This window comes from Anastrepha obliqua, chromosome 1 (assembly GCF_027943255.1).
Source record: "Anastrepha obliqua isolate idAnaObli1 chromosome 1, idAnaObli1_1.0, whole genome shotgun sequence".
NCBI classification, from domain to species: domain Eukaryota; kingdom Metazoa; phylum Arthropoda; class Insecta; order Diptera; family Tephritidae; genus Anastrepha; species Anastrepha obliqua.
In genome coordinates this window covers 10209677-10233797 of record NC_072892.1, presented here as the reverse complement: position 1 = coordinate 10233797, position 24121 = coordinate 10209677, and the positions used below count along the sequence as shown (strand labels likewise).

General features: G+C 37.4%; 1 protein-coding gene across 1 annotated transcript in view; it reads left to right on the top strand.

The window, feature by feature from the left end:
• Positions 1 to 24121, top strand: part of LOC129236031 (neuroligin 4-like) — a 255331-nt gene that overhangs the window by 23368 nt on the left and 207842 nt on the right. The window contains exons 3-4 of the mRNA XM_054870203.1: positions 20565 to 20714; positions 21012 to 21445. Of these exons, the coding sequence (XP_054726178.1) occupies positions 20565 to 20714; positions 21012 to 21445 (584 nt within the window). The remainder of the gene's footprint in view (positions 1 to 20564; positions 20715 to 21011; positions 21446 to 24121) is intronic.

The window sequence follows — 24121 nt, the reverse complement described above, 5'->3', positions numbered from 1 at the left end:
CCTTCGTACGCCAAAAACTACACAAGATGTCTATCATTGACACTGGAGGACTACCATATGAAACTGTGTTTGTGATTGGCGTACTGTACATGATAACAACGAATATAGATGTGGCAGACGGCTTGGCAAATGGCGCAGTGGGCAAGTTTGTGCATCTCGAATTTGATGACAACGGAGAAGTCACCGTTGTATGGCTTGAATTTCCGGATTGCTCTTCTACAGGTCAAAAAATCAGAAAAAAGTTGCCGGTCATGTTGCAGCGCATAATATCAGTAAAACAGCGGTACCAATCGGACGACGCACATCAACAATCCCGCTTAACAACAACAAATCGATTAACGCTAAACGATCACATTTACCATTAGTTTGTGCTTGTGCGACGACCATTAACAAGTCTCAGGGAAGCACGTATTCTGAAGTTGTTTACGAATATGATAAAAAACATTCGCAATCATTAGTTTACGTTGCTTTATCACGAGTCACTTGTATTGTAGGCTTGTGGATTATAACGAACGGAAATGATTTTAGATTCTACCATGGTCGACGCGCATCAGTTAGTATGTCTCATTTACAAGATAAATTCCGGAGACTAACGTTAAATAGACTGGAAAATGTGGATAAACAAATAATCGATTTCATGACTCAGAGAAGAGGGCTATCTGTATATACTCTTAATTGTCAGAGCCTACGAGCACATTCGGCAGATTTAACAGACTTTGGCATCCGCAAATCGAGTATAGTACTTTTGTCCGAAACTTGGTTAAACGATAACGAGGATATTATTATACCAAATTTTAATTGCGTCATCAAATATAAGCGACTAAATGTTAGAGCTGGCGGAGTGGCAATCTACCACAATCAAGATGATAGCGTAAATATCGTCACACCAAACATGGAAATGACTGCAAGGCAGTCTCAGTCATATTCATCAACAGTCACACCAGTTGGCGATGTTTGTATTGCAGAATGTCAAACGCTGAATGGAAAAACTATTGTCATAGCCGCCATCTATATCTCACCGAACCAAAATCTTGATGACATAATATATTTCATTCGCCGCTCACTACTGGTTTACAGCCACACAGGTGCAAATGCACTTGGAAGAGCCGAAGACAAAATTCCATTGATTCTTTGCCGTTGGTTCAATTTCTTCGAGAAACATTCGGTTTGCAGATAAACAATAACCCTAAAGAATCAACAACAAAAAGCCGGAACTACACTAGATGCAATTTTCACACGTTATCTAGAAAATATTGCATCACGTACATACTCGTATATTTCATATTTCAGCTATCACAAACCAATTACATCAGTATTACCAATTGAACCACCAACAGACGATAGCATAATGCATATATAGTTAATAAAATCGAATTTTGGTTGCACAAATTTTATGCTGTTGTATTTCTTTTGAAATTATCCCTGTCTCCTTCTCTTCCTCTCTCGCTCTTTCTCTCTCTCTCTCTCTCTCTCGCTCTCTCTCTTATTCACACTCATTCACTCACAGAAGTTTCACGTCTACCACGTGAACGATGCTGCACATGATTTTTTTTGGTTATCTTTTCTTGGTATTCATGTCGTTTGTTCTCATTTGATATTATAAATATATTCAATATTCCAGCGCCTGATTCTCGTTCCATTGTTTTTGTTTGCTATCGCGAGGCAGCTACTACCATGCAGCAGTTGGAATTATAATTTGCACCAGACCAAGTACTTACGTCTAAAACGGATGTCATGTACCGTTTGTCTACATGGACATGGTCAATTTTAATTGTGTAATGAAATTACTACTGCAAGAAATAGTATGCCAAAAAATCTCACGAAATAGCACTCAATTATTTCAAATATCGCCAAGCTGAACTTATCTTAAAGACGAAAATTTATGGCAAATAATCTTAGATTTGAAAATAAAAGATCATTAACTAAAAATCAGTTTAAACTGACATAAAAATGTCCAAGTTGAAGTGCCCATCAAAGCTTTTTTACTGTAGCCCTTTTATAGGCAGCAGAAGCGCCGCAGACTGCTTTAAAACAAAAATTTACCGCTTTGACGCGCAAGTTTGTATTTCATTTTTGCCAATTCAATTACCATTTTGCTGCTGTATAAATATGTATGTGTGTGTATGTGAAGACTGGGATACTCCCTTGTAGGAAAAATGTGAAAGAAGTTTCCAATCTGCAACTAAAGATTTAACGGCAAAATAGATTAATTTTTAAAGCAAACACATGGCTCTAAGATTTCTAATAACGTGTTTAATGAAACTCATTAGATTTTTTTGTCTACAAGTGAAACTCCTCATAAAAATATCTGCCGTTCGGAGTCGGCTTAAAACTGTAGGTCCCTCCATTTGTGGAACAACATCAAAACGCGCATGACAAATAGGGGGCGTAGCTCGGCCAAACACCCAAAAAGGGTGAACGCGCCAATTATATATATATATACATATACATATATGTATATATGTAGGTAGGTGAAATGATTGAAGTACCTGACTGGCACTCTCCAAATAGAACTGAAGGGCCATTTTGAAACCTCCAACGGGCAGATATTTACAGCCATTTATTTGATGCAATGGAGACGGTTGGCACACTACCCCAGGCTGTCGAAGAAAGGAACACCCAGTGATCTTAACCGTCTAGCTGCCAAGCCCGGACAATTACAGAGAAAGTGCTCAACAGTCTCCTTCTCTGAAGGGTCCACACAGCATCTGCAATGAGGGTTAAAAGGTAAAATTCGCTTTTCCGCGTATGTGCCGATCGCCCAATGACCGAAAATCACAGCTTCAAGTTTGCAAAATGAATGGTATGGAGTCCCCAGGACTATATGCTTCCTGCGCCTATTGTACAGGAGCAATAGAATCTTCAAAATACCACCTGAAGAAATGGAACTCCATCTGAGCTGTGCTTTCCTGCGAAATAATTTGTACAACTCCCCTTTAACAACAGCCAGGTGTATGCCGTTGACCGGGTGGGTGAAACCAATTCAGTCTGCCTCTTCTTGGCAAGTTCATCAACAATTTCCGTTCCCTCTTTGTTCTTGACCCTTATGTCCTTGAACCCAGATCAAAAAAATGCTACCCGCACATCCAAGAGATTTGATCTCCTCCTGACAAGAGTTGACCAATTTGAATCTAAATTTTGACGTCATCAGAAGCTTGATCGCAAATTGACTCTCGGAAAAAAAATGTCGATATCCCCCTCGCTCCCACGTTCCCTAAGCATTATGCATGCCCGCAGAGTCGGAAAGGCTACTGCCTGAAAAACATTTGAAATATTCAGCAATTTTAAGGAAATAGATAAATTGGCTGATTTAGAGAAAAACTCTGGAGCCGTTAGTGAAGACAGTGGGGGTTGCCCTGGGATGACACTCAAGTTTGCGGATAGACGGATCTGTACGTTGTTCAGAGAAATTTGTGTTAACTGCCTAAACACTGCTGTCATGTCCGTTGCGAGATTGTCTTCAGAAACCACGCTCCTGTAACCTGATTGCACTTTGAGCAGCGATGGTTATTAAATATGACAGCGGCCGCGGTACTTTAGCGTAAGTGCCATCCCAGAGGTTGCGAGTTCGAATCCCACGTAAAGCACAGTCCTCACACTTTTCCAAATTAACATACTTTCCCTGTTTCTTCAAAAACAAAAAAAAAATAATTCCACAACCCCAAAAACTTACAAACAAAGGAAAACACGCAGTTACACATTGCATCAGTGGCGCCAGCAAGAGGAAGCGGACAGCCGCGGTAATAGCGCAGACACACCAAATTTAGCGAAGTCGTCAACCATCTGTGTGATCCTTCATGTAGAAAAAATTGACACTCAGATGGCGCTCCAAGCAGTAAGAAGGCGGTTTTCCTAAGCAACGACAGGTGGGCATTCCCACTACTTAGGACTGGTAGCGGCAGGCTAATCACCTGCCCTGCCAGAACGCAAAATAGATTAACGAAACCAACGTAAGATTGAGTCTTGGTGAGGCCCTATGCTCACGAGTGGAGTGAACAAGGAAAAAATACTTAAAAAAAAATATGTATTACAGTCTTCGCTGCTGAAAGATAACTAACTAATCGTAGTTTTGACTTCACACTAATTTTTTCCATCAAATTTTCCTACACAGTCGCTTAACTCTTACCAACATAAACACAGGCATATAAAAATCTTTTTAAATGCACGCACACCAACAGAATTGGCAAATGTTGAGCAACGTTGTGGATTGACCGCCTGTCTTGCAGACTTCTTGTATGCTCCTTTGCTGTTGCAACTATGCACAACTCTCTGCTCTACTTCTGCTAATTCTTATGCGCTGATGTACGCGTAGAGTGAGAGACAGTGACATTGCACGGTGTGAGGTTCGTGCCACGACTGACTTTTATTATCCTATGCCACGCGTCATAGAACAATTTAATCACCTCAAACTTTCAGCGCATTTGATGCAGCCACAATGTGTCGCATACAAATTTCTGCGCTTTTTTTGCTTTTACATACACATTTTTTTACTGTTGTGCTCAACTGTCTGCGAAAATAACCTTTTCCAGCAACTCAAGCCGATTTTAGTGAGCAAAAAACCAAAAGTAAACGCAAAGAAAGAGTTTCCTAGAAATCGGTATGCTGAGTGGCATACAAAGTCAAGGGCATCGTCACGCTTGCCACACACAAATGTAGGTTTAGTGCCACAACTAGCGCACTACTTTTTTTCTTCACAAATCAGCGTGTTGGATTCGAAGAATATTAAATACTAAGTTACACATTTTGGCTTGTTTTTCTTCGTCTTATTTTTCTTTTGCTCTAGTACAAAAGTAATTGATTTAATCGTTCCTTCATGCATTCTAACAGATAGAGTTGAAATCTTCACTATTTTTTCCGCCAGCATAACAAATTAAATACTTAGAAATGGAAATGGTTGAAGGAATTTCACGATAAGAGAACTAAGCAACAGAAATCAACGAAAGTCTTGAAATAAATTTCTAGGAAAAGAGCACTCAATTACTTCTGAGAATTGTAGGGAAAAAAACAGGTGAATGCGAAAACTATTAGTTCTACTTGTTTGTGCTCGTTTATTAGAAACATAGTAATTTTGCATTGATGCTGACGCCAACTTTACTCTGCGTTGTCGCATGGCAACGCATGCCAGTTAACTGCAATAAAGTTTGTTACAGGAAAACTGTTATACTAGGAAAACAAAGCAAGCCGACAAAACTCCAAAATTTCATCACTTCTATTTGTTGACTACCGAGAGTGACCCACGAGTGCATTTCAATAAAAATTAAAAGTGGCAAAAACCATCCTTACTTCATATACACAAACTGAAGGATTTTTTGTTCACAAAATTTTTTTTAGCCACAAAATCTATATACAGGGTATTTCGCCGAATGTCGTTAAACCAATGCCAATACCTTGGCATATATTTTCAGCTTCGCCTAAATTACAAATTAGACAGGCGTTGGATATTACATTTTTAAAGACTCGTGCATTTAGATTTAAGATATCACCTCTGGAAGGAAATGTGAAGTTTATTTTATAGTCAGAGAAGTTGGTACCAAAATAGTCTATATCTGACAGATTTAAAATTAAATATGGCTAATGGCAAGTGGGCCTGCGCGCACTTTTCTCATAAAATTCCTTTTTTTAGAACGGCGATGTAAGACCACGGGTATAAAGATTTTAGTGAAGTGCGTGAAAGAACTCAGTGATTTCGTTCATATTTATACTTCTATTGGGTTTAAGCCACTGCTTAACCCTGTTAGTATTTTTACGAAGCGTTGCCTCAGCAAGCTTACGTGGTAGCGTATGGGCATGAAGAGTGTGGATAAATAGTGGCAGGATTTTTGTTTCTAAAAAAATAATATTTTTTATAAGAAAAATACGAGAAGTTGCTCGACCGTCTCCTATTTATCTATACCGCATATTTGAGCGGCATAAAACATTATAAGATCTTGAGGCAGCCTCGAAGATCTTCATTTTTTGACGTGATAATGTCTTATAATTCGATGTATGTATCTTGCTCATGCGGCGTTGCCTTGCTCATGCTTGAACTGCAAGCGGGAGCGCGCAACGAACGACAAAAAGGCACGATCGGCCCCTGCGTTCGGCAACGTTCGACATCTGGCTCTCTCCTATTTGAGTGAGCATATATATGTATTTTTTTTTTGTTGAGGTGGCACAAAGCATTGAAAGCCAAAAAGTGTGGGACTTGCCTTTCGAATCACCCACTAAAAACCCACCCCAGCTCCGTTTCTCTCCCACCGCGGGACACCCGTTAGGCATGAATTCGCGGGAGGGGGAGCGGCCTATTGCCAACTCTTGAATATTTGCGCTGTTGTTCAGCGACGTCAACCGTCAAGTATCACTTGACGGGAAGGGGAGCGGCCTATTGCCTCTTCATGAAGATCTGCGCTGTTGTTCAGCGCGACGCAGTTTGGAGATTACTATTTTTGCCATATTACATACAGCGGACCAATGTTCTTCTGACTCTAACATAATATCCACTAGGTTATCAGCCGAAATTGGCTTCCCCACCCTAGTGCTTAATTCCTCCCTTTCGAACACAAATCGCGGACAGACAAACCAAACATGTTCGGTGTCTTCTACAGCTGGTGCACAATGAGAACAGTACAGGTCGTCTTCGTGCTTAAACCTATATAGATAGGATTTAAAACACCCATGTCCCGTCAGTATTTGGGTCAGTTAATAGTCTAACTGTCCATGTTTACGCTTAAGCCATTTGGCTTTTAAGGGAATCAGACGGTACGTCCAGTGTCCGTTCAGGGACGAACTCCAACTTCCCTGCCATGAGCGCAAGCTACGCTCTCTTGCTTCCTTGCGTATTGTCTGTCGTTCAGAAATAGCTTTGTTTTGGTAAACTTCAGCGTACTCTTTTGCCATTAAATTTATTGGGAGTAGTCCTGCAATAACCATAACGGCGTCTTCGGATACCATTCGAAGCGCGCAGCACACTCTGAGGGCACTCAGTCGATACACTGATTTCATACAACTCACATATGAACTGCAATTAGTTGCTTCCGCCCATGCTGGAGTTGCATACAGCAAAATCGATGAGACCACGGTATTAAGTAGTCTCCTACGGTTTTGCCTAAGGCCTCTAGTGTTCATCATTATGCGCGTCAGTGCTGTTACTGCCTCTGCCGCTTTGCTGCTCACGTATGATAGATGATCTCTGAAGTTCAACCTATGATCGATAATTACGCCCAGGTATTTAATGAACGTCTTCGATCCTATGGTATTTTCGCCCACCACTATGTTTGCTGACTCCACCTTCTTTCTGCTGCTAATGAGCACTGCTTCCGTTTTATGATCCGCAAGAGTTAGACCGTTCTTGCGCAGCCATACTTTTACCATGCCGACAGCCTGGTTGCAGGTTGCTTCAGCTTTGTGGAGTACTTTAGACTCCGTACATACATAATATTCCACAGCAGGGGGCCTAAGACTGAGCCTTGTGGGACTCCACCAGTTATTTTATATTCCCTAACAACCGCATCGGTATTATAGCGAAGGGTTCTGTCAGTGAAATAACTGACGATAATCCTGCGTATATGGGTTGGAACCTGCAAGCAATCAAGCGCCATCAGCATCTGGTTCCATTTCGCGATATTGAAGGCGTTCTTTATGACTAGCGTTGCCATTAGGCAGTACTCCTTGCTACCGCATAACCACCGAATTCCTTCGATTGCCTTCTGCGTAATGGTTTTAACCACAGCTACCGCATCTGTGGTTGAGCGAGCCTTACGGAATTCGAGTTGCGAGGATGATAGACCGCCTGCGTCATAACGTCTAATGCACAATCGAAATTGAACATATCTTTCATGAATTTGATAAATGTTTCGTAATTTTCCACGTTTATGTAAATGTAATATTGATCAATTCCATTGCGATTCCATTTACCTCCTTCTCTATATCCATACAAAATATCTATCAAACAAATAAAATTAAAATTGTGTTTTGAAAAATGCAACCATTACATCAGTATTTTCTTATGACGTTGTCACGTTAAACTATCGTCAGTAAACCGACTTTACAGCCAGCCTCTTTTTGGGCATACAAATATGGGAGTGGTTCATATATGATACAAGTATTTCAGCCAAGAAGTGTTCTCTTTCGAATGCAGCAGCTCTCGCAAATTTAACCCATTGAACGCGGGTCGAGTTTCATAAATTTCATGCAATTTTTTTAAATAGCATTACTTAATAGCAAAGAAAAGAAATAGTATTGTACTGGCGAAAGAAGTAGTAATGTAAATACTGCTTTTTCTTTCAACTATGTTTCGCCATTGTCCTGATAAGTCGTTTTATCGGGCCTTTGCTAGAAAGCTCAAGGCAAAACTAGTACAATTGTTTAAATTTGTTTTCTTCGATATTTTCTATTAACAGCAGAAACTAAATAAATAGAAAATGTGTTAGAAAATTTGAGTATGGACGAGAATGATTGCTTCGCAGAAACTGTTGTGTATGTTACGCCATCAGCTGAATATGTAAGCAATGAGGAGGGCATGTAATGATATCGCCACGCAATTAGAAATTTAGTACGAAGATATAAGAGACTTGCTAAATGATTTTGCTGCTCCAATAGCTCGCAAAGACGTTGCCAAAGGCGACCCAATGCCTTCAACAAGTGTAGTGGCATCATCAGTGAAACGTACCAAAGTTCAATTTCCCAAAATTCATCATTAGAAACGTTGACGTTCCTACTTGGGTGGAAAAAACCTACTCGATTTCCTTTTAATACACGAAAACAGGAGAGCATCTGAATACGAACGGTCGCGAATGGGCTCGCATATTGATAAACACTCAAGGGTCAGTGCCGAGCAGTCCTTGTGAAGATATTGACGAAACTAATCGCTCGAAAAAATTAACAAAAATAAATACAAAATTTCATTCTATATATTAACTTATTTCCCAATGGAAGCTAGTTGCGATATTTTATGTTGCCGACTAGATATTAATTCGTATTAGGCACAGCAGCGATTAATGAACTTTTTGCATTAGATGGCTTTCGTAAGCTATATATGACTATTTATGAGCTATATATGAAATGTATATATATACTATATATTAGTTTGGGAGAAAATAAATCCATTACTTTTGCGTAAAGTTTTTGCGCAAATAGTCTAAAACTGTTTATGGTCGATCTTTAGCTCTTGGGCGCTGCTACGACTACTAACATCCCAGTCCACTTCGATTATTTCTGAAATTTCATTGCAGACTTAATTTTTTTAGATATGTTCTAATAATACAAGCCCAAATACATACAAGAAATACTACATCAAATATACTTTTGGTCGTCTCACCTTTCTCTCTGCTTCTCTGCATTTAGTATTTTTATGTAAATACTCGGCCATAAATGTCAAATAAATGCCACGGACATGACGTAGAAGGGCAAGCACTTAAACCTACACACACACACATACGCGCTCGTGTATTCACATTCAATGCAACCCATGCGCTATGTGGGTTACTATATGGAAATTAAGGGCATGGGCGTGACTCGTTGTCGCCCAAAAATGTGTACTGCGTGTATAAACCATAAAAGAGGCGGTTATTGGCGCAAAAGTGAGACTATAAATTAAGTATAAAGTAGGAAAAAAGTTTGTTATTTTATGTTTGTGTTCAAGGAAAAAGGCGAATACACAAAGCCTATTCCATTATATTTTAACATTTTTGCAAAACCATTAAAAACAAATAAAATGACCAGAGATTTGTCATCCGAAATATGAAAGTTACTTTGTGTGCATTTGTGTTTTAAGTTTCATATTTTCATAATGGCTTACCAGTGAGTTTTTGAACAGAGTGTTAGCCGAGCTGCTCTACGAGTTTTTATTTTTATTTTTTATTTATTATGCCTCACTATGACCACTGACACTGGGAATGTCCATTAAATTAATAACAAAGAAACTGAACAGTTCATAATTACAGAGGAATGGGCCACAACATGTATAATAATGGGCAAATATAACTGCTCGTGAACTATTTTTCTTTAGTTTCCGATACATTTTCACTATATATATATGTGTATAATATATACTATATACTAGATATAATCAGCAATATATCGATGTTCAGCTGACACAAAGCTCTAAATATAAGCTTTAAAATTTTTTTAGATTTCCTGAAGTAAGCATGCACTAGCTGTTCTAGGTATGTAAGTATGTAAGTTTATAAGTGCGTAAGTATATAAGTAGATAAGTATATAAGAATATAAGTATATGAGTATATAAGTATATTAGTATATAAGTATATAAGTATATAAGTATATAAGTATATAAGTATATAAGTATATAAGTATATAAGTATATAAGTATATAAGTATATAAGTATATAAGTATATAAGTATATAAGTATATAAGTATATAAGTATATAAGTATATAAGTATATAAGTATATAAGTATATAAGTATATAAGTATATAAGTATATAAGTATATAAGTATATAAGTATAGAAGTATATAAGTATATATAATAAGAACATAAGTATATAAGTATGTAAGTATATAAGTATATAGGTATATAAGTATATAAGTATATAAGTATATGAGTATATAAGTATATAAGTATATAAGTATATAAGTATACAAGTATACAAGTATATAAGTATAAAAGTATACAAGTATATAAGTATATAAGTATACAAGTATACAAGTATATAAGTATATAAGTGTATAAATATAATATATAAGTACACAAGTATATAAGTACATATTAAGTGTTAATTATACAAGTATGTAAGTATAAACGTATGTAAGTTTGTAAGTCTATAAGTACATATAATAAGTAAATGTAAAATTATTTATGTATGGAAGTATGCGGCCTCGGTAGTCTAGCGTAAGTGCACTAGCCTCCTATCCCAGAGATTGTGAGTTCGAATCCCACGTAAAGCACGATCCCCGCACATTTCCAAATTTTGCTACTTTCCCTTTTTCAAAAAAAAAATTCCATTCCTCATCCCGAAAACTTTTTCCGTGCCATCCTTACTCCCACACAATAGTCTGTGCATTATTTGTATTGTGGCTGCTAAAACAAGCAAAAAGCAAAGAAAAAGACACCAGCAAGAGGAAGCAGGTGACCGCGGTAATAGCGCAGACACACCAAATTAGCGAAGTACTGAACCATCTCTGGGATCCATCTGGCAGAAAAATGTGAAGCACAGATGGCACTTCAAGCAATAGGCGTTGTTCCTAAGCAACTACTTAGGACTGGTAGCGGCAGGCTAATCACCCACCCTGTCAGAAATCGAAACATATTAAGGGGGTAGTATGGTTACCGAATTAAAACAAGCATATTTTTCGAAATTTTTTTTGTCGACACAGTTGATTTATTCAAAATTTTAAAATTACTTCATTATAAAGTCATATTTAAAGAATATTGTGTGAAATTTTCATTGATTTTTATGAAGAAATGAGTTGGTGGGAGCGAATCTTCGCGGACGTCTTATAAAAAAGTTTTATTGCGGTGTCCCTCAGAACTCATTACTGGATCAACTAAAATCAAAAAACCAAATTGATTTCATCAGCTAATAAAGTTTCGCAGGTAACAACGTCGAATTTTTTTTTTTTTTTTTTTTTTTTTTAATTTTTTAAAGCGCTTTGAAGTCAAAACACCGATTTTTCATAAAAAAAAACTTGAAAACTTTGTTGTTTTAAAATATGACAAAATTAAAAAAAAAAAAAACTCGACGTCATTACCTCGTGAATAAAGTAAAGAAACAAAAAAACCAAATTTGAAAAGAATCGGTGCAGTAGATATGAATCTACAGTGGACACCGACCGTAAAAAAGGCAAGTGTGAGAAAAACGCGTTTAAAGATTTTCGGCAGCGTGAAATCCGGTTGGAGAGGTAGATACTTAATCCTTTGTGTCTTTGTCAATTTTACTCTAATGCACTTCACACTTTCACACAATAATCTTAAGATGTTATAGAATAATTTAAAAAAATGAAAAAAAAAAAAAATACCATACTACCCCCTTAACGAAACCAACACAACGCTGAGCCTTGTCGAGGCCCCATGCTCCCGAGAGGAGTGAACAAGGAAAAAAAGTATGCATCCATGAAAGTAAGTAGAATGTAAAAGGCTTCTTAATGAGTCCGGGGAAAAATATCCGTCCTGCCAGTCGCAGCGGCACAGCCAGTCGCAGCGGTTGTCTTAGCAGTTCTATGTACTATTTTCAATTAAACTCAACTTATACAGCGTAATAGAGGGTATGAGTTTGTTTGTGGCCAATTATAGAAAATTGCGCTAAAATCGCAGTTGAAACTCAATTTGCCTAGTCAGCCTTTCGTATTTTTTCATAAAACTTGCATTTGCTTACATTACCCACATATAGTATTATCTTATACGTATGTTTGTATGTGTCCAGAATTCATAAATTGATAAATAATTGGTGCTTAAATATTTCATTTCAGTTATTATTTATATCTGCAGCTATCCTGGGTGTACGGCCTGGTTGGAAATTGTGTGGTTTTATTTTTATGTTATTGTTGTACATTTAATTACGCAAACATTTACAAATATTTTATAATTTCGAATTCTCTCAATATTATATTGACTATTGCTTTCGGTATTCGTTATTTTGTCTAGAGCTGTGCAGTCAATTTGTGTGAAATACTGGCTACATATTTCATTTAAAATTCGCTCGTGTAGCACGAATTCTGTGGATGAGGCTGCCGGCAGTCTCTGTTTCACGTAATTAAACATAGGCAAATTAATCTAATATTTACTTGTATTTTCTATATAAAAATGCATCACGCTGACTGTTGTTTCAAATTTTTTGTTGTGGAAACAAATATGCTGCCTTAGGTGCCAGCTAACATTTATTGCAGATTTTATTCATAGATTTAAAAAGTTCCCTTAGTGCTGGAATTACTGGAGCAATATTTGCTTCTGCGAGCTTTTATTTGCTTATATTTTCAGCAAAAGGTTAATTGACAAGTTATGCGGCGTTTCATTTGGATATTAAAAATTCATGTATTTCATTCCGAACAACATTTTTGTATTATTTGGAATGGTGAGGTGTGTTCTTCTACGACCAGCTATTTTCAATTTAGCGTAATTTTTTGCACCAGCCCTTGTTGCGCTAATTGGGAGCTGCTATTTGTTTACATGGCAATTTGGTCATAGAAGTCTACACGGAAGGGCACTGTGTGGAAATTGTGAATACCAGAATTGATGTAATCAAAGTTTGATTGAGACAGTTCGAAAATATTGGGTTGCTCGGAAAGTGACTTTGTTTTTTTGTGAATATATCGAGCGTCGAAGTTAAACCCAGGCCTTTCAGGTGGTCATAAACAATTGAATTCGATAAATTTAACCTCTCACCGATATCATGTGTTGTTATTCGCCGATTTGCATCAACTGATGCCTTTATCGCCTCTCTATCAGCTTCAACCGGCCTTTCAGAACGTGGTGCATCTTCGACATCAAAATTGCCGGTTCGAAATTTTGCAAACCAGTTATGGCACTGGTTCATTGTCAACACATCTTGTGAATACACTTCGGTTAATTTCTTTCAGACTTGAACAGCATTTATTCCTTTTCTATGCTACAAAAATAAAATATGACGAAAATGCTGCTTATTGCTGTACATATTTAGGTAAAAGGGCACCGACCAAAAACTACTGTGTAAAATCGATTGTACTTTTTCACACACAAGTCTTGCTATACCAGCTATGAAAACATATAATGGCAATGCGACTTAAGTGTGAAGTTAGCTGTGAAAAAATATAATTAAATCCTCTGTCGGGAATAATATTTATCTGCTGCAACAATAATGTGAATTTATTACCTATTTTGATATGATTTTTTAAAAACAAAGGGATCAACAAATAATCAGTACGGCTTGTTGCTGTCTAGTCTGATTATAAATAGAGGACTCACTATTCGATAGATTGAAGCCAAAGTGAGTGCTTGTTTTAAAATTAGAGATGCCGAGCGATGGAATATATTTGCGGAACTTTTTAATTATCTTCCAACAGGTGATTTTAGTTAGCTTTCAAATAAAGGGTCAGAAAAATTCATTATCAGAGGCTATGGGTTCAAATATTTTATGGAAAAATCGTTAATGAAATTTTGTTTCAAATTCCTAAATAAATGGTTAACTAAACTCAGTATTAAAGAAAATAATGGTTTCAAATATTTTACGGAAAAACCGTGCAAACATTTTTGTTCATATGACCTATTCAAGGGTCTAAAGACTCAGTATCAATGATAATAATGAGTTCAAATATTTTATGAAAATATCGTTCAAGAAATTTGTAGTTATATGTCTGAATATTTTTTTTAATTAATAATTTTTCAAAAAAGCCTTGACCATAAATACTCGAGTGAAAATGCAATTAGACCACCAAAAAAATGTTCAGCCCCGTAGATCGAACATTTTTGAGATTTTTATATATGCACTCCAAAAGTCAAACCAAAGTCAAACGTACTTACATACTTTCGTACTTATATACTTATACTCTTATACACTTTTATACCAGTTCGCGTAAACGAAAATGGTTGATAGCAGCAAAACTGGAGCTTGCAGCGCAGAAAACGAAAGTAGTCTTGCTAAGTACAAGCAGGGTACGTGAGGAGACCGCGATAACGGATCAAGGAGCGTTATGTGGCAGTTATCAAAAAAGAGCAACTCGTATACGGTGCGCTTTCAAGACTTATGCAAAATAAAGGAGAGTTTCGGGAAGAAAAAAAAGCTGATTTCACTATCAGAGAATGGCAGCAGCGCTAAGACCTTTCTAAACATGTCGTTGGACGCACAAACTGATACCAGACCTAGCGAAATGGTATCGAAGGAAGCACGGGGAAGTTGACTTCTACGTGACGCAACTTCTGAACAATTTTTTTTTTCCTTGTTCACTCCTCTCGGGAGCATTGGGCCTCCACAAGACTTATCTTGCGTTGGTTTCGTTAATTTATTTAATTTCTGACAGAGTAGGTGATTAGCCTTCCGCTAAGCAATTACTTATGTTTTAAAGAGTATCTTCACGGTTTTCATTCGGAAAACGATCCCCTTTTTCCGGTCTGCCCTGACGAAGTAGAGATGCATGTGCTATGCCTGCATTCGTGTTTCGGTACCGAAAGAGAAGGCCTTCACAAGGTTTTTGGCGGGTATCTCACAAAGACAAACCACACGACGCAAATGTGCAATAAACCTGTATTATGGCGAGCATTAAGTGGTGCAGCAGCGCGCATAATAAAAACGCTGCGTGATGAAGAATGGTTGCGAAAGGCTTGATCCCCAGGCTGACGGAAATGCTAAAGTGTCGTTGCAAGACGAACACCAGACAGATTCTCATACTGACTGATTTAAGTTAAAATACTCTATAACGGCCTCACAACGTATTACTTAACGGCAACGTTCCGTGAGTAGCAACCGTCCAACAAGAGGAGGTTTTAGATCGTTTTAAATTCCCACGCTAGCGGCCGCGATGGTCATCTAGGCTTTTGACGCTTACCTCCGCCTAACATACATGCATACATAAATATAAGTATATATATACATACATACGACACAAATATGATGCCACTCAGTGTTATTTAGCAGCTGCCGGCATTTCTAAGATAGAGTGGCCAAGCGAGTGGTCCCATATAAGCCCTTTGATAATCTTTGGCTTCTCACAAAGATAAAGATAATCAAATAGGAGCCAAGCAAATTTAAAAATATGTATTTATATATTTGACTGTCAAATATGAAGTTCCCTCAGCAACTGCAACTGCAGGCCTACTTCCATATATTACTCATACGCAGCGTCATACCCTAATTGTGAATCAATTTACAATGACCAAGAAAGTGTATATGTGCATGTTGTACTTACGCATATATGAGTATTATCCATCGCGCAAGATGCATTTGTTACATGTACTCGCATGTTATGAAAATTAAGTTGAATTTTACAATGATACGATTTTCTTCAAGAAATCAAGTCTGCAAAGAAAAATAAACATCAGCTAATTTTTTTGCACGATTCGCTTGAACACACCGTTTTTCGATTTTCTTACTGCTTTATGAAGGTTATCAGTAATCTTCGTTCTTCTTTTCACTTTAGCTACTTACTATTGTGGAAAACTCTTCTGCAAATCTACGCTAAACATAGCCAAGCTTTCAAGTAGCGCAACTCGTAAAAACTCATTAGCAAAGCACCAGCACGGATTAATTTCTAGAACAATTCAGTATTTTTAGCCTTTAGCAAACTTCTTAAATGTGTCAGACAAACGTTCCTGCTTAAAATGTAACTATTTGTTCATACCAATTTTCGGTTTCTTAGGTATGCACCTGACACATACTCCTGTGCACGCTTACCCACCCGCATAAGATATTTAGCGTATCGCAAAAGTCATCGCTCTTCAAGAAATTCATTTCGATGTAGGAAATGAAGAAACTTTTGGATAATACTTAAGTCGTAGTTACTCAAAAAGTGAAAGAATGTTGAAGCTTTGTAAGCTTTGTGTGTTTTTCGCTTAGATTTTTACTTTACCAAATCGCTTAAAGTTTCTCACACACCGATTGGCGTACATGCAGATGGCAAATTTACTTCTTTATAACTTTTATGTAGCTTATTCTCTACTTCGCGGCAGTCAATACCGCGCCATGCAAACTTTTTGATTACGAATTCTAACTTACTATGCGGTTAACACATTTAAACTTTCAGCGGCTACTTTTGCCTCGACGCGGTGCTACTTTTTTAATATAAACAAAATCAACATTTTTCTTTTTTAATGCCTTAAATTTCCTCTATTTTTATTGTAGAACATATCAGTTCCAGTAGAAATTTAAAATTATGTCCTCATACAAAGATAATGAAATCGAAGCTATTTTTACGGGCACATCTACGCTTTAAATTTGTAGTAGTTCTGTGGTAATACTTTTCGATAAGTTTAATAAAATTTAGATTTTAGAATTTATAAATTTATACAATTTCTAATAATGCGGCGCGCTTCAGTGGGTAGTAGTGGTATATCGTGGGGTCTGAATGGCAACCTGGAAGATTCAGACTACGCTGACTGCATTTCTCTGTTGATGGAGGATGGAAGCGATTGTGTTGCAGAAGCAGGTTTGAAAATTAATATTGCAAAATTAAAGATGACGTGGAAGAAGAAGTGGACGAATTCTGCTATCTCGGAAACAACAACAACGCAATCGAATAGCGAAAAGTCGCGCTGTATTTGAAATGTTAGACAAAATTTGCAGATATTCGTATATGTCCGAATGAACAAAACTAAAAGTCTTTGAATGAAACGTGAAGTCTATCGTTCACTATGGATGCGAGACATAGAACACACGAGAATGTGTGGAATACAAACTGTGGAAACATTCATCAATCGCTGTCTTCATAAGGTTGTGCGCGTTTTCTGGCCAAACGCCATCTCCAACCCTGATCTCTGGAGTATGGCAAAGCAGGTTCCTGTTCATTTCGAAATTCGGCGACGAAAATGGAAATGGATTAGGCATACACTTCGAAAGTCTTAGGAAAATATTGCATAAGCAGATTTAGACTGGTGCCCAAAAAGAAGTCCCTGGCGTTGAAGAGCATCCAACATCTGGAGGCGACTAGTTGAAGCAGAAGCGCTACCAGCAGACCGATCATGGAGGCAAATTAAATTTCTTGCTTTAAGTAATCGAAATTGTAACTTGATTGTTGTTGCTTTAAGTAATCGAAATTGTAACTTGATTGTTGAGGCCCTTTATTCTGCTTAGGAAACACTGGAAATAAATATGTAGAATCTGTAAAAATACTCGTATTTCTAAATTATGGAAGAATAATTTTAGTGTTACATTAATTCTCATAGTTTAAGGGGTCTCGGTGGTCTAGAGCTCGAAAATTTAGGGTATTTTCAGGAATTTTTTTTTGTTACATTAAAAAAATAAAAAACGATGTTTAAATTTTGTAGGCTTTTTATTTAACTTATTTGTACAAAAATATAAAAAAAAATTTGTTTTTTAAATTTTAATAATTTAAAAAAAAAATGCTGAAGTTGACCCTCCCGAAAAATTGGACCTGGACGGTGTTGACTAATTTGGGTCTTTCATTTATTTGAAATACAATAACCAAAAAAAATTATTAGTCAGTATTACTGTAGCTACGTCCCTCTAATCGAATAAAAAAGGGCGTGTAGCGTAGTATACATAACAGAAGTGAAACTTTCAAGGCAGACAAAGAAAGAGGAAGAGACCCGAGAGAGAATGAGAGAGAGAGATAGAGAGAGAAAGAATATATATCTAAATAAATTCACAACATTTGCAGAGAATACAAATAGACATAATTTACAATAAACGGAGAAGAGTCGACCGGTGTAGGTAAACGCCCGACACAAACCGTGGCAACAACGCGCACTACTCCGACCGTTTATCACCCGCACAAACGCAGTGATTCCAGGACCACAGCTACGGCACAAATTACCGCAAGGCAATGCCAATAAATCCGACAACGGAATGGATAGCAATTTATAGTACGCACAAGCACAAGCCAGGAAACGAAAATAAGCGGAAAAAAGGGGGCACCAAAAAAAAAACGCCAAAAAATTGGGACCAAGAAACGACCCAAGCAGTATACACCAAGGAAATATAACGCCAAAAGGAAACACCAAAAATATATTTCTTAAAAGTTTGCACCAACAAACAAGCGCCAAAAAGGAGGCAGTGTTATTTCTCACTAGAAATTAGCAACCACAAGGAAAAACTCAGGAAAACTAGCCTAAAGTGTATCTAAGATATATATATATAAGGTATAGCTCTCTCTCTCCCTTTCCTCTACGTTATATCTTTTTTCTCTCTCGCGGAACGAAAATGCCCAAAGCGTTGCATGGCCTTGACATTTTACTCTCTATTCTCGCTCGTCCATCGACGCCTAAGAAGTTTCACTTGAAAAAAAAATTTTTGAAATTGAATTTAACACTCTAAGAATCGGGGTTTTTTCAGTTTTTTAATTAAAAAAGAAATAGTTGAAATAAAAATATGATTCTCGTACAGGTAATAGCCAATGTTGTGAACAGTATATTAAAATTTCAGAACATTTGGTTGAATAGTTGTTTTTTGACAACACCAGGCCGAAAAAAGTGTCGTTTCGAGATAAATGAGTGTAAAGTTTGAGGTACAGGAGTGCGCGGACCGCTCTCTACCTAGTTAATAGGCTGTAGAAGCTATAATATTGTAAATTTCTGCAAGAAAATTTCACAATATATTCTTAAGATATCAAGGAATATCTAGACTACTGGGTCCCCTTAAGCGTAGAATTGTGGATGGTATCTAAGTGAACTTTTTTTATATTATAGAATACTTAGATAAATTTATAAATAATTAGCTAAAATGGTTATTTCAACTGAATGCCTAGAACCTGCGATTTAGATAATTTTTGAGGTGCTGGCTTTATCAAAAATTGAGACATACGCATGAAGTCGAAATTGCCTTTGGTGATATAAGTGCCGAAATTTCCGTGTATGGACTAGGTTGCTAACGGAACGGGCTAATCAGAACTACTAAAGGAGCCGTGAAATTCATTTGTGTAAAATTGTATTCCATGCTTTGGCATGAGCTTCAACTTTTGTAATAAAAAAAAAGTTACAGAAAAATATTCTCGCGTCTTCTATTTATTTATAGCCGAACTAAATTACATTCCAAGCGCTAGATATTCCACCCTGTAGCTGTCATTATATTTGTAAGTAAGCTATGCGCTTTAAGATTAGGAAAACCATTTTCTGTCTGTTTCTACACACCCAATTCTCATTGGTTCTTAAATACAGAGAGCAGCTAAGTCTGAAATGTTAAAAAACACTAACAGAAAAGATATAAAAGTGCGCTTTATGTGAGTTAAGTGGGAAAATTACGAAATGAGCGAGCAAGCAATGGAAGTAAAAACCTTTAAATAAGCTACGGAATTCGCCGCTTAAGCACTAAATGCTTTTGCTGTCTTGCTGGCACTGCCCTATGAATGGACGAACATCAACTTCCGGGAAGCATAACAGCATATTAGAGCTGCACGTATACAAATACACATGAATACTTATACACCGATAGTGAGATGCGAGAAACGCAATACACGAGCAGATGTATTTTAACTTTCACCTCACAAAAGCTAATCCAGCGCTATTCTCCCATATTATCTCTGCAGTTTATTCTAATTGCGAACTCGTGTTTCTGCAGCGCACCACGAGTCGAAGCATAACAAAAATAGCAATAGATTATAATAACTGCGTTAAGTGCCTCAAATGCGCGAAAGGAGCAACTGCTTAAGAAACGGAAGTTTCAAATGGCGCTTGAAGCGTTTGAACTGTGTTTGCTCATAAATCTTTATTTTCCAATTTTTCTCTGTATACATTTTTTATTTTTAATTTGTTTTAAATATTTTTTTCCTGTATTCATGTGGCAATTTTTGCTTCACCTGTAGTTGGGAAACATTTTTAAGCAAGCATTACCGTTATCTGTGTGCAAGCTAGCAACCATCTATGAACTGGTTATACATAATTGTTTTTTTTTTTTTTAAATTTTTTTTTCCTTTAACTTTTTTGCTATCTTTTAACATTATCGACATTCTCCTTTTCCTAACTGCTTACACTTTGGACTCCTTGATGCAGCAGGCGCCAGCGAGAAGAAATTGCCCGTAATTGTGTTTATACACGGCGAATCGTTCGAGTGGAGCAGCGGAAACCCGTACGATGGCAGCGTCTTAGCGAGCTACGGCGAAGTGGTCGTTGTGACGCTTAATTACCGCTTAGGAATTCTCGGTAAGTATTTGAGGAAACAACGTTTAAGCTTAACTAGGAGCATAAAAGCGGGCATGCACTGACGCGCTGGTGCGCTGAGCGTGAAACAATAAAAACTGTGCAAATGTATGGCGCTAATAAAGTGATGGCTGCACGTTAAGCTAAATTGCCACAAACGCGAGCAAACCAGCGCACGAGTGCACGTGCCACAACAACAAAAAAAAAGCAATTTCTCTAATTTATGTTGATTTTTCCACGCTTATCTTAGAAAATTCATTTCACATCCTTGCTTTGCTTATCTCTTTCTACTCGCAACAGGCTTCCTCAATGCCAACCCCAACCCACAGGCTCATGCGCGTGTTGCCAATTACGGTCTGATGGATCAAATGGCCGCCCTACATTGGATTCAGCAAAATATACAGAAATTCGGTGGCGACCCGAATGCCGTCACTTTGGCGGGGCATGGCACTGGTGCCGCGTGCATCAACTTTCTCATGACCTCGCCCACAATGGTACGTGGGCTCTTCCATCGCGCTATACTCATGTCCGGCTCGGCGTACTCATCGTGGGCATTGGTGGAGGATCCCGTCTTGTTTGCCGTCAAGCTGGCCAAGGAGGTGAATTGTTCGATACCGGAGGATTTGAATAAGCATCACGAACAGATAGTAGATTGCCTGCGTGAAGTGCCGCTGGAGGATTTGTATGCAGCGGATATACAGGCGCCTAATTTTCTGACATCCTTCGGTCCATCGGTAAGTGGAGAAGAGGAAAGCGAATAATATTTGTCTGCATATTTTATTTAACACATTCGCTACCAAGGGCTGTTAAGCAGTCCAACATCACTAACCAGCGAGAGATTTATATGTTTTTGTCGAATAATTTGAGTTTTGTTTGTCAATGGGTATCTTAGAAACTGAAACTCATTATAAAAGTCACTTTTTAATGCTATCATATATTTGCTATACATGTCTATAATAGATGTTTGGGATATAGACCAGTTTCTTAGAGTTTTTTATAACTAAGTTTTATTAAAAGACACAACATTTTATGTACAAATGAAAATACGCAAGTAGTACAGTTAACTTATGGCTTATTTTGGGTGAAGGAATCTCTAAAACATGGATCGTTACTCATCACAGTGCCTCATTCAGCCTCAGTACCATTTAATTAGCTACATAAACCAATTGCAGTGCACTCTCTCTTAAGCGGACACCTAAGCGATTGAAAACAATGTCCACTTATGGGAGGTGTTCACTTAAGACAGGTGTCCGTTAGGGGAGAGTACACTGTATTCACTTACTTACTTAATTCACCGTAAAAACCCGTTACCAAGTTACAGCCTGCCGAATAAGTCATGCCAAGGGAAGCCAAGTCATCTTCAATTTGGTCCTTCCACCGCACACGAGGACGTCCTTTTCGCCGCAACCTTCAATTACCGTCTGAAACACTTTCTTCGCCGGAGTACTTCCTTCAATACGAACCCACACACCTAAGTCACTAGTAAAAAAAATAGTACACATCATTTCATAACACTAAGCAACACCATACAAATTATGAAGCTCTGTCAACGTGATATGATTCAAATACAATACAATAGAAATGAGTTTTTCGACGAAGTTTTCACCTCCTTGTAGACAAAGACGACAACCTATCTTCGCTGTGAGTATATGGGTTCCGGTTGGTTGGTTCGCTACACCATTCCCAGTGATAGTAATTGGTTTGCTGCAAAATTATTCAATAGCCCAATGAGTAGTGAACTGGGTAATAATACCTGGATTATTCATACGATTTCCGATTTATGCAAGGACCAATGTCGCCAAATATTTAGTCTCGCATCACTTTTTCTGAGCTCATCAACTTTCTTGCAAGTACTCGTATAAAGTTTTCGGGATCTCTCTGGTAGTTCATGTCGTTAGCTAGAAATATGTTAAACTTACGTCCAAAGTCGAAAAAGGTCTAGCCAGACCTGGGTGCACAACGAAGTGTTAAATTCGCCCATTGAAAGTGTCTGTTATCTACATGAATTATTAGGTTACGTGTTAGTGTACTTATCGTTGGACCAACCTAAGAAAGTAGCAGAGGAGCACACAAATTTTTTTAAAGATACCACAATTTTTAACAGAACAAAGGTATGCATAGACGAGCAAACGAGTATGGTATCCGTAAGTGAAATATCTCACTCAAAACCTAGGTCCTATTTTGTCCATAAAAATTTATAAATTTATATGAAATATAATTATAAATAACTAGCAAACCCGGCCCCCTTCGCTGGGCACACTAAAATAGAATAGATATGGTTTAGAACAGAAAATATATGGTTTTCATATTATTTATTTCTTTATTCTTTATTCAAGCGCTTTGGCATAAACAATATTTTTTGTTTTTCTATTTGTTTTTGAGTAAATATAAAATATAAATTGAAAATCAGGAAAAAAGAAGATTGTTTTTAAATTTCAAATACGCATATGAGTAAACAATCGTCTTTTTTCCTGATCATCCATGAATTTTTCGTTTCAATTTATATGTTTTATTAAGCATTGGAGCTTTTTTAACCATTATCCATTTATATTTTTCAAAAAAAAAAACGAAAAAAAATTTTTTTTCCACGAACACATAATTTCATTCGGATTTCACATTAAATTCTCAAATTTCGTAAGAAATTATTCACTGTTCCAAAATCCACTCCAAAAATATTCACAAACAATTTTTACATGTTGCACTTACGTTTTTTCCTTTTGGCATCCAAATCAGAAAGAAATATTGACACATTGTAACTCACACTGTCAATTTGACAGTTCAGTTCCGCCCCAAGCGTTAAAAAAGTAAGCGACATTATGGCTGGTTCAAAAGAACGGTGTACCCGTTGCCAGTGCTCCGAATTACAACCAAACTTTACGAAACCCATTTTCAATTCTTACTTAACAATGTGTGTAAGTTTGGTTTAATTCGGTTCAAAGACACGGCGGGTCCACGTTTTGGCATATATTTCGAGACTCTAGTCATCAATAGGTATGAAAATTACCCCGTATTAAAGCACTTATCAACAGCTTTCATTTGATATCCATATTGTACATACACAACCAAAGGTTACCCGGGTCCACGTTTTGGTCTCTATCTCGAGGCCCTAGTCACGGAGCGGCATGAAAAATACTCTGAACTAAAGCATTCACCAACAGCTTCCATTTGATACCCATATTGTACATACACGTCCGAAGGTTACCCGGGTCCACGTTTTGACCTATATCTCGAGACCCTATCTACTAAAAGGTATTCAAACTATACGGAAATCATCTTCAGTACCTACTTAACAATGTGTGTAAGTTTGGTTTAATTCGGTTGAAAGACACGGCGGGTCCACGTTTTGGCATATATTTCGAGACCCTAGTCATCAATAGGTATGAAAATTACCCCGTATTAAAGCACTTATC